General features: G+C 47.3%; 3 protein-coding genes across 3 annotated transcripts; 2 read left to right on the top strand and 1 right to left on the bottom strand.

Moving 5' to 3' along the window:
* Window positions 1-2,455: 2,455 nt before the first annotated feature.
* JR316_0002860 (uncharacterized protein) lies at window positions 2,456-5,986 on the top strand (the record flags this gene model as incomplete). Its single annotated transcript, XM_047888645.1, has 2 exons — window positions 2,456-3,643; window positions 3,932-5,986. 2 exons carry the CDS (start codon window positions 2,456-2,458, stop codon window positions 5,984-5,986), a joined length of 3,243 nt encoding a protein of 1,080 aa, XP_047751019.1.
* A 4,586-nt stretch (window positions 5,987-10,572) lies between these two features.
* JR316_0002861 (uncharacterized protein) lies at window positions 10,573-10,937 on the top strand (the record flags this gene model as incomplete). Its single annotated transcript, XM_047888646.1, has 3 exons — window positions 10,573-10,646; window positions 10,717-10,872; window positions 10,934-10,937. 3 exons carry the CDS (start codon window positions 10,573-10,575, stop codon window positions 10,935-10,937), a joined length of 234 nt encoding a protein of 77 aa, XP_047751020.1.
* Window positions 10,938-11,496: 559 nt separating this feature from the next.
* Window positions 11,497-12,600, bottom strand: JR316_0002862 (uncharacterized protein; the record flags this gene model as incomplete). Its single annotated transcript, XM_047888647.1, has 3 exons — window positions 11,497-11,774; window positions 12,006-12,415; window positions 12,563-12,600. The coding sequence occupies 3 exons, from the start codon at window positions 12,598-12,600 to the stop codon at window positions 11,497-11,499; spliced, it is 726 nt and encodes a 241-aa protein (XP_047751021.1).
* Between the last annotated feature and the right edge of the window lie 1,444 nt (window positions 12,601-14,044).

Here is a 14,044-nt window from a genome sequence, read left to right on the forward strand (position 1 = left end):
CCCACGATGTCAAAGAACAAAAGTGTTGGATCCACTTTTGACAGGTTACCATGTGCCACATCGACCCGTGACACTCTGTTCATCAGAGACCTGTCTAACTTGACAATAAACATTGACAGATTTGTGATAGTCGGTAAGATACATGACAGCTGCGCAGCATCACTTCACGCGCTGTCATCGGATGTCTAGAACATTCCTTCTAAGAATAGCCACTGAAGAGTCTATAAAGACGAAAGGGCTGGTTGTTGGGATCCCCCAACAGCCCTCTGGCTTCTTTCCATTTTAACTCCCAGTTTAAACTAGTCGCTCGCACCTCGCTTCGCTCGGTGCTCGCTCCCACCCTAAACCCTAAACCCTAAACCCTAAGCCCTAACCTAACCCCAACCCTAAGCTAACTAAGTCTAACCTTAGTAGGAAGTAAGGTAGGCGTGTGAACTTCCGAAAGGCATGTGATTGTGAAGGGCCGGATCTAATTTAGTACATGGGAAAAGTTACTTAGTACCTCGGGAAAAGTTCCTTAGTACCGTGGAAACATTTTTGATGGACCGGATCATGAACTGTCCAATTAAGATTCACAACAATCAATCAATTGATTGTTAGGTAAGGACCCAGGTAAGCTATTTATACTCTTGACATGAGAATATTCCCATGTCACGGTTACTCGGAGCCACGTAACCAGAGTATTTTATATCCATGTGATTCACATCACAGTCAATAACCCACGATGTCAAAGAACAAAAGTGTTGGATCCACTTTTGACAGGTTACCATGTGCCACATCGACCCGTGACACTCTGTTCATCAGAGATCTGTCTAACTTGACAATAAACATTGACAGATTTGTGATAGTCGGTAAGATACATGACAGCTGCGCAGCATCACTTCACGCGCTGTCATCGGATGTTCCAGAACATTCCTTCTAAGAATAGCCACTGAAGAGTCTATAAAGACGAAAGGGCTGGCTGCTGATAACAATCAACAGCCCTCTGGCTACTTTCCATTTAACTCACAGTTTAAATTAGTCGCTCGCACCTCGCTTCGCTCGGTGCTCGCTCCCCCCCTAAACCCGTTACCATGTGCCACATCGACCCGTGACACTCTGTTCATCAGAGATCTGTCTAACTTGACAATAAACATTGACAGATTTGTGATAGTCGGTAAGATACATGACAGCTGCGCAGCATCACTTCACGCGCTGTCATCGGATGTTCCAGAACATTCCTTCTAAGAATAGCCACTGAAGAGTCTATAAAGACGAAAGGGCTGGCTGCTGATAACAATCAACAGCCCTCTGGCTACTTTCCATTTAACTCACAGTTTAAATTAGTCGCTCGCACCTCGCTTCGCTCGGTGCTCGCTCCCCCCCTAAACCCTAAACCCTAAACCCTAAACCCTAAACCCTAAACCCTAAACCCGTGACACTCTGTTCATCAGAGACCTGTCTAACTTGACAATAAACATTGACAGATTTGTGATAGTCGGTAAGATACATGACAGCTGCACAGCATCACTTCACGCGCTGTCATCGGATGTCTAGAACATTCCTTCTAAGAATAGCCACTGAAGAGTCTATAAAGACGAAAGGGCTGGTTGTTGGTACCCCCCAACAGCCCTCTGGCCTTCTTTCCATTTAACTCACAGTTTAAACAAGTCGCTCGCACCTCGCTTCGCTCGGTGCTCGCTCCCCCCCTAAACCTAAACCTAAACCCTAAACCCTAAACCCTAAGCCCTAACCTAACCCCAACCCTAAGCTAACTAAGTCTAACCTTAGTAGGAAGTAAGGTAGGCGTGTGAACTTCCGAACGGCATGTGATTGTGAAGGGCCGGATCTAATTTAGTACATGGGAAAAGTTACTTAGTACTTCGGGAAAAGTTCCTTAGTACCGTGGAAACATTTTTGATGGACCGGATCATGAACTGTCCAATTAAGATTCACAACAATCAATCAATTGATTGTTAGGTAAGGACCCAGGTAAGCTATTTATACTCTTGACATGTGAATATTCCCATGTCGCGGTTACTCGGAGCCACGTAACCAGAGTAATCTATATCCATGTGATTCACATCACAGTCAATAACCCACGATGTCAAAGAACAAAAGTGTTGGATCCACTTTTGACAGGTTACCATGTGCCACATTGACCCGTGACACTCTGTTCATCAGAGACCTGTCTAACTTGACAATAAACATTGACAGATTTGTGATAGTCGGTAAGATACATGACAGCTGCACAGCATCACTTCACGCGCTGTCATCGGATGTCTAGAACATTCCTTCTAAGAATAGCCACTGAAGAGTCTATAAAGACGAAAGGGCTGGTTGTTGGTACCCCCCAACAGCCCTCTGGCCTTCTTTCCATTTAACTCACAGTTTAAACAAGTCGCTCGCACCTCGCTTCGCTCGGTGCTCGCTCCCCCCCTAAACCCAACGACTTTGCTATTACCCAACAGCTACCATGTCTTCCACTTACTCTGCTGCCTTCTCTCGTGCCATGTCCCCCACCCTGGACGCACTCACCCAGGCTGTCGTCAACAACACAGTTTTTGGCGTCAACGACGAAGCTGGCCGCCACAACGCCCTCATCGACGAGTTGGCCACTGTCGTCATCAAGAAAATAGCTGAGTGCCGCTCCATTGACCAGATTGTAGACTGCGTCTTTTTTGACTATCGTGCTGCCCTTAGGGAGTTTCTCCTCAACCTCGCATCGTGGTGCGATAAGAGGGAAACAGTCAAGGCTAGCCTCGAGCGCCTTGAACTTGCCGTTAGCGCAGGCAACACCCCCAATCGCCTTCGGGTGAAGGCTCCCGAGTTCCAACTTACGAAGGAATTCGCGGATGCCGGGTCAGCGGAAGCTCTTCGAGTTTCCTCTACGTTCTCCACCGCTCGTGATGTCTTCCAAAAGGCAATCAACGACGGCGCCATTCAGGCGAAAAAGGACGAACTGGCCTTTTGGGATGATAAATGCGCACTCAATAACTGTTATGAAGCTGCTGCCCTCATCGTTAAGACAACTTACGATGATCGCAAATCCAGCTATAAGCTCCCCGTTTTCTCTACAGACAACAAGGGAGTTCGTCGAATAACAGATTGGGTAGTGTCACCGCAGAAGAAGGCTGAATGCAGCGCATTGCAAACCATTTTGCCAGCCATCTTCTCTCATATCAAACAGATTGTCAACTTGCGCCACCGCGCTTTGGCAATCAAGATTGAGAAAAAGCGGTCGACTGCGGCAACAGCCGATGTCGAGATGGCCGATGCGACCAAACCAGGTCCATCGATTCAATCCCTTATTGATAAGGGCTTGAATGCACGTCTCAAGAAGCTCAACCTTGGATCTGTGGGCAAGAAGGCAAGTTCTCGTAACCCTTCACCCATAATTCTGGATACTAATTACTATTCTAATTACCCAGACTTTGTCTGGCCAGAATTCGTCCAAGGCTCCTCAACCTCAGGCCAAGAAAGCTGGCCCTTCGAAATTCAAACCCTCGTCGACGCCTTCGCAGAAGAAGCCCCAAACCAAGGCTTCCAACAAGGTCGACAACAAGAAGAAAGGGAAGGGGAGAGCTCCCGTCAAGAACGATCCAAAGGGAAAGGGAAAGGCAAGAGCCTAGACGCGCGGTCTAATGTAGTACCTTTTACGTCGGTAAGACCCGCCTTCCCCAACTCTATTCCTGACGATATACTCACCATGACTAAAACAGACGCAGTTTCTTTTGTACACTTACATACGCCGATCTCATTCTTGTTGGCTGGCCAGTATCGTAGTAGTGTACACTGTAGTCCTGGTGTGGTGGTCCCTGTAGATATAGCAAATGATTTGTCGCTCGGACTCAATTATATGTTTTTTACTCTGCCTTCTCAAAGTCTGATCATGCAAGCATGGAATGATTTTCAACGAAGAATAAGATGGCGTATCTATTTTTTGTTTAAGGAAGGCATGAACAAACCTTTTGATCCAGATTACGGAGTAAGCTCAAAAAAGAAAGAGAAACCTCCAGTATTACCGCAATACATGGAACTTGGCCTTTCGATGGGACGTCGGTACGTGCAACGCACGATCGCAAGTATCCCGGAAGAAGCCCTTACGGAGATGCGAAAGCACGCGTTCTCTCCTAAAAGGGACAAGATCCGTAAGTTTCTTATCGATAACAACTATGTTATTACGATGACAGATAAGAATCTTGGCCTCGCGGTGTCTGAACGCGACTGGATATTAAGGAATGAGCTCAATCTTCTTGAAGATGAACGTAACTATGAAGAGTTAGAATTCGAAGTTGCGCAAGAAGTAATGAAGAGCAAAATGATCCAGATGCAAACTCTTGCACGTACCGTCGAAGATGAACATCTGTTTCTATTTGAACTTGGGTTGTCTCGATTCTTTCTATCGAATGTACCGGAAGACGGATCATCGTTCAAGTATCCTCAATTTCATGGTATACCTAAAATCCACAAGAAACCTACTGGATTTAGGCCCATAATTCCGTGTCACTCTGTAGTATTTAATCCTGCAGCCAAGTTTGTATCAAAAGAGCTTAAGCCGATTATTAAATCGACTCCTTCAATCATTCACGGAACGAAGGATCTCTTTACGAGATTAAGCCAATTGCGTATAGACCCCAAACGACAATGGTATTTTGTCACCGGGGATGTAGTTGCTTTCTATCCCAATATTCCGTTGGACTTGTGCATCGAAATCGTTTGTAGTATGTACGAGGAATGGTTACTCAATGCTTCGGAAGAAAACACTGCATTAGCCCATATTAATCCAAATTCGTTAGAGAATAACTTGGTTAAATTGGGCATCTTTAAACGTGCTATCGAGATTGGCAATACGCAATTGATAACACAACATGGGTCTAGATATTTTAGACAAAAAAATGGCCTCGCAATGGGCGTCGCGGATTCTCCGGACCTTGCTAACCTCTTTGGAGCCCATTTTGAAATAAAGTCAAAAATCTTAGACCACCCTAATGTGGCCTTCTATGGAAGGTACATCGACGATTGTTTTGCAATTGTTTACGCCGAGTCCGAAGCACTTGCACTTAATTTAATTAAAGAAACAATAAAGTTCGATGGTTGTGTTATCGAATGGGCTGTTTCCTCGTCGGGATGTCAATTTCTCGATGCTTTCATATTCAAGGAGTCTGGAAAACTTCATTGGAAGCCTTTTGTCAAGACAGGAAACAACCGAGAACGAGTTCCATGGGTATCACATCATCCTTTAGACGTCAAACGTGGCGTTTACATTGGAGAGTTATCCAGGTTAGCCGTGCTATGTAGTACCAAGGAAATCTACATTGGAGCAATTAGAGACCTTAACGCTCTCTATTTGATGCGCGGTTATCCCGAAAACCTAGTCATGTCTTGGTGTAAGAAGAATATACAAGAACGTTGGGAAAAGCGATTCGCTTTACGAATCGCAGAGCACGACGAATCCATTCTTGTACTTAAAACCAGGTTTGATCAGGTATGGAATTGGTTTTCAGCTGCTGAACTTGGAAAAACTGTTACCGAGTACTGGTCGGCATGGTATGAACATGCCGAGAAAGGTCTGTATAGTGTAGACTCGTCCAGACCCCTTATCAAACCAGATCCAAATTACGTTCACGACCTCGATGATGTTCGCCCGGAGCTGTTCACACAGATCCTCGTGGACGGAGAAACTGAGTTCGTACCGGATTTGAGGAAGATAGGACTACTCGGAAGTCGTTGGATAGTATCGCGAAAGCGCAATACTAATCTTTTCGACCTTGCAAATGTGTGGAAGAAAACAGTTTTTCGTAAACTGGATGAAGACATTGCCGAAAAAGGTGGTGTTGTTCCCGAAACTCAAAACGTTAATGAAACTTATCATTCTGCTCTAGTTGAAGCTGCTGAACAGATAAGTATCGAAAGCGATAACGAGATAATACTTCATAGACGTTCAATCTCACAAGAGAGGGAACATCCAGAATTCGGCAGAATATCCAAATCTTACAACCGATGAAAAGAATACTAGCGCTTAAGGCGTAAAGCATTAGAAAAAAACCCTAACCGTAAGTATTCATTGCTATAAAGTAACAAACATCTACTTACAAGCAACACATTGGATTAAATAGCTAAACCTAAACCTAAACCCTAAACCCTAAACCCTAAGCCCTAACCTAACCCCAACCCTAAGCTAACTAAGTCTAACCTTAGTAGGAAGTAAGGTAGGCGTGTGAACTTCCGAACGGCATGTGATTGTGAAGGGCCGGATCTAATTTAGTACATGGGAAAAGTTACTTAGTACTTCGGGAAAAGTTCCTTAGTACCGTGGAAACATTTTTGATGGACCGGATCATGAACTGTCCAATTAAGATTCACAACAATCAATCAATTGATTGTTAGGTAAGGACCCAGGTAAGCTATTTATACTCTTGACATGTGAATATTCCCATGTCGCGGTTACTCGGAGCCACGTAACCAGAGTAATCTATATCCATGTGATTCACATCACAGTCAATAACCCACGATGTCAAAGAACAAAAGTGTTGGATCCACTTTTGACAGGTTACCATGTGCCACATTGACCCGTGACACTCTGTTCATCAGAGACCTGTCTAACTTGACAATAAACATTGACAGATTTGTGATAGTCGGTAAGATACATGACAGCTGCACAGCATCACTTCACGCGCTGTCATCGGATGTCTAGAACATTCCTTCTAAGAATAGCCACTGAAGAGTCTATAAAGACGAAAGGGCTGGTTGTTGGTACCCCCCAACAGCCCTCTGGCCTTCTTTCCATTTAACTCACAGTTTAAACAAGTCGCTCGCACCTCGCTTCGCTCGGTGCTCGCTCCCCCCCTAAACCCTAAACCCTAAACCCTAAACCCTAAACCCTAAACCCTAAACCCTAAACCCTAAACCCGATGACTAGTGTTTGATGGTCCCCTTGGTACTGCAAACGAGAACATTAGAGTGCTGATACCAGGTCAAGATGGCTGTAAACAACATGTATTCATCGCCAACACATAAATCGCGGTGTAAACCCCTGTGACGTGTTGGATTAAATTTCTGCAGTAAGGTAATAACAGGATATGAGCATTACCGATGAAGAAACTACGAAATAAAGGCATATTGATATCCGAAGCACGTACATAGTATGCCTCTTCGGTCAACCCAGGGTCAATAGACATGATTGATGGGTTAGACAGAGTCGTATTCCAATTCGTACATTATATACAAAAATGGGACATTCTGTTGCTCACAATTACTCATCCGTTTCTTCCAAAAAAAGAACAATATCAAGATCATGTCTGTCAAACCCATCTCACCACGTTTGTTGATGTGGAGCCATCAAATATCTATCCAATCCAATCGTAGTTCTCCAAATAATAATTTCCCTGGTATTGCAAAGCGAGTAATCTTGCCGTTGTGTAGTCACAAAATCATGAACAAGATTAGTAGCTTGGAACATTGCTTGTATTTTTCAATGAAATGAGGAGCATTTCTAATTATATATCATCAGGTAGAAGCACATCAGACTTGATAAAAACGTCTTGTGAAATGATGTTGGGAAGAGCGCAAACCAGTATAAATAGACCTTGCAAAATAATCATGCAGCACATGCTCCTCCTGACGTTACCTTGCAAAAAATGATCCAAATGTATCTTTGACTTTATCATAGATAGCTGCGCTTCAACACCTCACTAAATCCTGCGTTGCTACAATGCAAACGAATGGTCTCTACACCCATGAGTTCTTTCCTGTGCCCCAGGTTTACCTTGAATATTGAACCAGGCCTCGTTCTTGCAGTAGTGGTCCGGTCTTTCTCCATAGTGACCGACATACCATCAACATATGATATATTCCCATCCACGTATCATCAGAACTGGAAGCGATACCAGGCAATTATTGATCCACTCCGGCTAATCACACCCCACGCATTGTGCTCTCACACCCATTTTTTTCAGAACGCCATCCAACCCATCGCCCACATAAAACGGATACGTATGGCGCACACATGCATCAACACGCTTTGGACAGAGCTGCCCTCTGCGTTACGCTGTGCAAGGAACGGATCAAGGTAGAGTTCACACGACAAATGGGAGGACCAGGAGAGGCATCCGGCGTGCGGGAGGGTCAAGTAGTATAGTGGGGAATGAATAGAGAGTAGTACACACAGCAGATGATAAAGCACACTGCCATTGGAGGTGGTGGTAAACTTGAAGAGCGGGGAGTCGAGCAAGAGTTGCGTCATACAGTAGCTGAACTCTTTCTCGAGCCGCGGATGCAATGACGAGGCGGTGTAACTGACAATACCAGGCAGACAGACATCTCAGTACACCTCATGTACATGAGGGGGAAGATGCAATGGAGATGCGTGCGACCCCGATGCATGGTATCATACAGCACATGTGCCTAGCGTGGAGGCTGCAGCGGACAATGAAGGGTAGGTGGATGGATGCGATGAAGAGCGCGGAGATTGTTGAATGGATATTGTGGATTACGGAGTACGGAGACGGAGATGACGGCAATTCTAACAAGAAAGACAAAGTGTGATGTAAAAGAAATAGGAAGGAGGAGGGCCAATCAGATGGACAGGAAAAGCAAGGGGTCAATGATAGTCACGCGCGCTATCCTCCTCTTCAAGCCCACCATCTGACCTCCGCACACCCGAACATCCGCACACCCGCTAACACTGCGCTCTGATAAGCCGTGTCGCGCTACGAGCGCATGCGCACAAGTGCGCGTTCCCACGATATGCCGTGCATGGCATCAACCATCGGCCTATACCCACGAACCTTGACATCCACAACATCCCCCCCACGTCAACCAGACCACCCCATATTGATCTTATTACCTTTAGGCATACTGGACTTCACCTCGTATTGCGCGCAACACGCCTCAATCTCGTGCAGTGGCCAGGGGGCACCCACCGGAGCTTACCGAGAAAGAGTGGCGTTGGTAGTGGAATTAGAGCCTGATGTGGAAGAACGAAACGAGAGCTTTGACTCACCGTCTGGAAGCCGGCACGGAATCTTCTCCATATTTCCAACACCCGGGCCTTCACCCCATGCCCAGATCCACATATCCGTCAACGAGTGATCACATATCACATCACCCAGCAAAGATTCTCTTGCAAAAAGAAGTTATTGTGTCTGCGGGCAAAGTGCCGCGTGTCGTTTTGTTCGTGGATTGCAGTAGCGGGCAGGATTGAGGGTGGTGCATTGGGCGTTGGATGATTGTGTTATGATTTTGCTGGGACGGCGGGATTGAATTGGAATAAATGGAAGAGGCGGACGTGCGAGCAGCGATGATCCAGTAGGTGTGAATAAGAAGTGGTATACCGAAATTGTATTCACGTTTGCCGTTTGTTTGTTTTGTTCGTGAATGACATGGCCGGGTTGGGGAACTGTGCGTCGAAGGTGAGACGGCCAAAGGACTGCAAACTCACTTTTTCCTGCTTGCGCTTCCTCTTAAGATCACGCATGGCCCTAGTCAGCTCCTTCCCCTTCTTCCCTTCTAACAACAGTGCAGCTAACTCAACGGATATCTTTTCATCCCCTTCCGTCGCCAGCTGGTACTCCTTGGGTCTCGAATTGTTGTTAGTGGTAGTGGTGGAAGGCGAAGAAGAGGCGTTTGTTTTGTTTGTTCTTGTTGTGCACTGGGCTTTTTTGCTTGACTTTTACCTTACGCACATGTTTCTCGTCAAGCGCCGTGAGCTCGCAACAGTATTCAGGTGCAACATTTTCCATACACGGTAACCACAACTAATCGTGGACAGACACCCGTGGTTTCTCTCAGTGATACTCACGACATGAATGCTCTGCGAGGCCCGCAAAATATATCATTGCCTCTTCCTCGTCAACGGCAGCGCAAGCATCACTTTTGGTCGAAACAGGTTCACTACGGCGAGCCATAAAAAGAAAAGTGTTCCATTGTTATCATTTGCGCTTCGCTTTCCCTCTTATTCGTGACTCAAATGACGCCTCTTTCCCCCTTAGATTGGTCCAGCACTGCGTGCAGCGTATGTCGGTTACGTCGATTCCGACCCTGAATCTTACCATTTACACCCGCCCCAATATTCCACACCACTCGCATGCACACTCTGTCTTAGTGAATCTTTTGAGACTCGAAGTCGAAACTAGCCCGCCAACTCCGCGCTCTCCAGTCCCCGCCCTCTTCGTCTGGTGCATCCTCCCTTCTGCGTACCGGTGATGTGTTGCCTGGGACGCCATGTATCGGCCTCGAACCCGCCTCATTTTTGTCCTTTAGAAGTCGGACACCGGCTCAAGCAAGGGCGAGATCAAGAGGGGAAATGCCAGACGTTAAAGGCTCACAAGACTCGATATTGACGTATATAAGCGCTTCGTTGTCGTTGGCGCGGGAACGGATACATATAGGGTCGTGGCACCTTTAGGTGTTGATGCAGATGTGTTGGGTGCTATTGAGAAGCGGAGCAATTGTCTGAGTGGAGGTGTTTGGTGTATGCGCGTGTGCGTCAGCCCATTGAGTCTCCTCTACAACACCTACTCCGACTCCCACGCACCCACTCCGCTGCGTTAATGTTGTCGATCCTCATTGCAACGTTCACACTCACCATACATGGCCTCGCTTGGCTCCACGACTCCGGAACCTCCCCTTCTCATCTGGTTATCTGTACTCTCTGACAACGAGTGGTGAGTGACCCGTTTGTACTCCTTTATAACGAGTATCGCGCACTCTTACTTTTCAGTTTTACCCATACAGTGCCGTTACCCGAGAACACAGGAAATACGAGCGGAACACGGAGAGCGTCAATACGAACACAAGGTCGACCTGGCAGCGGAGAATTCGGCTTCGACTTACCTCGACATATATGCACTTCGGCATCGATTACCTGTATGCGGGTGTATGCGTCGGGTGGTGGGTGTGTACCAGGTGTGATATTTCCCGCATTTGGAAGGGTACATATGCATCTATATAGCTAGTGCGCTGCCTGCGTCCGATTCTGTTGCTCAAAAAACGGACTTTGTTTCATTAGCATCCAGGGAGGGGCAGACTTGTCTTTCGTTCAGCGCGGAAATCCTTTGTCAACCGTACAACATGTTAACCGCACAAGACAACAAAAAATCTAAAGAACAAATAAGGCACAAAGACGGAACCGAACGTGATTTTCAGACACGAAATATTGAACGGACGGCCGAGGGTGGTTAAGGGTAAAGGGTGTGGGAGTGTGGAGCTAGAGCAGGGGACGAGGTAGGACAAGAGACGAAATCGAAAGCGAGGGATGAGGCTACAGATCATACGAGCGGATGTGACAAAATGCGAGTGCAAATGCGAAATGCGAACGACGAACGACGAGCGACGACAGAGAGCAATCAGGGTGTCGTACACTACGCGCACGATAATTTTGCTCCTGCCACTACTCCCACACTCCTGCCAACACTCTCACTCCGCTCCTCGATATGATCCACACCCTCAACGTCTACACCTCCTCCCCAATGTCCGTAAAACGCATACGCATCATTCGAATATAACCCATCAACGTTAAGGTGTGCGTCGAGGTATATATATGCGCTCATATCGAGGCTTGGAAGCCTTGCATTCGGGGTCGCTTGTCTTCTCTTCGCCTTCACAATGTTCTTGTCTGACGCCGACGAGGACGATGACCACTCCACCTGTACTCAAAGGTGACGTGCCACCTGAGGAAGATTGTGAGGAGGATGGGGAAAGCGCGGAGTCGGGCGGGAGGTCGGTGAGTGAAAAGGTGAATTCTGTGTTCAGCCTCGATAAGGACATGGGGTACGAGTGCGAGTGTGGAGAGGCTGCGGTGGGTTTAGCTAAGGAAGAAAGAGGGGGAGACGAAGAGGAGGACGATTGCGACGCAGAAGAGAGGTAGTGGTGGTGGTAGACGCAGGAATGAGAAATTGGAGAAGAGGCCGGATTCAACGTCGGGGAGGGGGCTCGGTTGCACTGGACGGTTCCCACGTTCATGTTTATGGAGAATACATGGAGTTGTAGTCAAATACGGTGTCACCTTGCATGAACGCTTCGACTTCGTATCCCAACCCACCCAACCCGTTCATCCCATTCACCCCGCCCATTCTTCCCATTCCGTTCATCGGTTTTAGGGATTAAGATACCCTGCGCCGAACTCGCTCTCCGCTGCCCAGACCGGGTGATGAGTGGGGCGTAAGCTGCGTCTTGAAGGGTAGGAGAGGGAGAGGGGTTGGTTGCGGGTGGTGTATTGGTGTTGAAAATGTGGTTGTAGAGGTGATGTGCATGGTGGTATACATGCTTGTTTGGGAAGGCGGGATCGAGTGAAGGTGAGTAGGCTGAGGGAGAGGTGGAAAGGAAGGACGATCCGGCGGGTGTGACTTCTGGAATTGGGAGGAAATCATATTCACCACACGCACCATTATTCCCATTCGCTCTCGCATGTGTGTTGTGGGAGAACGAGAACGAGCTGGTTGATTGTGTGTTAAAGCAAGCAATCAAGCCGACAGAGGAGACGGGGCGCCAGAGGGTTGTAAAAGCCGGGAGTGTAAGCAGTGCAATTCCAGAACAGGCACCTTGTGTGAAGTTGGCGAATTGAGCGAAGTTGTGAGCTTACCATTCGTTTGGGAGTGGGACGGACGGGTTGTAGGACATTGGGAAGGTTCATATGCGTATTCAACATTCAATATTCGGCGTCGAGAGCTGTCGAGAGGTTGTCGCTTGCCCAGCGTCCATATCCAGATCATATCCTTCCATCTTCCACAACTCACGCTCGCGCTCTTTCTTCTCCCCTTCTTCCCCCCCAAATGCAACGCCGCAACCTCGTCGCAGCGCCTGTCATCCTCTCGGTCGTCGAATGTTTCTACCTGCGTTTCGAGTCCCCAGTGGTGGTGGTGGTGGTGCATCTCATGCCAAAGGGTGTTGTTGTTATGTTGTTGCCGTATTTGTTCTTGTGGTTCACGGGGCGGCCGATGGCATGGTGCGCTGCTTTATCTTGTTGGACTTTCAACTCACGTAGCTCCCAGATAAAGTTTTCCTTCGAGTGGGAGATGGATCCAGCACGTCTCTGTCGGCGTCTTTATCGGGGACTCCAGCAGTGTATGACACGGGAGTGACGTTTGGTGTGAAAGTTGCTACTTGGTGGGGTTGTAGCTGACGAGGGCATGAAAGGAGCGGCGGCGACGGTTCGTGAGGCGGTGGGTTGGCATGTTCGTCTATGTGGTTTATAGAATGCGAAAGGGCAGGAGCGTACGGACTGTGGGTGTGTTCATTTTTTCATATTTTTGCACCATTTTCCTTGTCCCCCCCTCTCTTTATGGCTGACTTCCGAATACACCACCCTCATACACGTACCCGGAACTTATCCCCTCGCGCCAATTGTTGTTCAATTCGCCTGTCCATACATACGCTGCGCTGCGCCCACCCATCAGGCGGTGCGGTTTGTGATGTTGACAATCCATTTCTGTGCCGGCGCGTTGAGTCCTTCATCGTTCTTTGTTCGTATGTGGTACCTGGCAATATATCTTCAATATCTCCTCAAGGCCAATCCAACAGCAGGTACGTTCCGCTGTATTGCTTCCGCGATCGAACTTATACTCGGATTCGAAACTTAAAGCAGGTTATTGGATTTTTTTTCTCTGCTGCTTCTTGGATATGTGCTCTAGGTGCCTGGACCAAGGCTGGTTCTTCTTCAATCCATGCGTTTATCTAGGTGTCTTTAGACAGAAAGCTAGACACCCATCATGAGTTTGGCATGCAGCGGGGTCACATGGTGAACACAAAACTTGTCGGGCATTCTACTTGATCGTGTTTATCATCCGTTCACACTCGACTCTTAGACTTGACTCTGCCTCGAACTTTGACTTCAATTTGGATGCAATCTTGCTTGGTAGCGTCTCTGATTGGGTGTCTCTGCGGAATTTGTTCTCGGTCTGTAAGCATATATCAGATGTTATGTAAAGTTGAGTTCAATACCAACCCCGCCTCCGTCGTTGTCTCTTTGACGTTCTGTCTGACTTTTGATTATTCCCTCCCCCAAGCCTATATGCATGCTTCAAGAAAGGTACGTAATTTGAATTATTCAGTAATACGAGTCTCC

Source organism: Psilocybe cubensis, chromosome 3 (assembly GCF_017499595.1).
Source record: "Psilocybe cubensis strain MGC-MH-2018 chromosome 3, whole genome shotgun sequence".
Classification (NCBI taxonomy): Eukaryota; Fungi; Basidiomycota; class Agaricomycetes; order Agaricales; family Agrocybaceae; genus Psilocybe; species Psilocybe cubensis.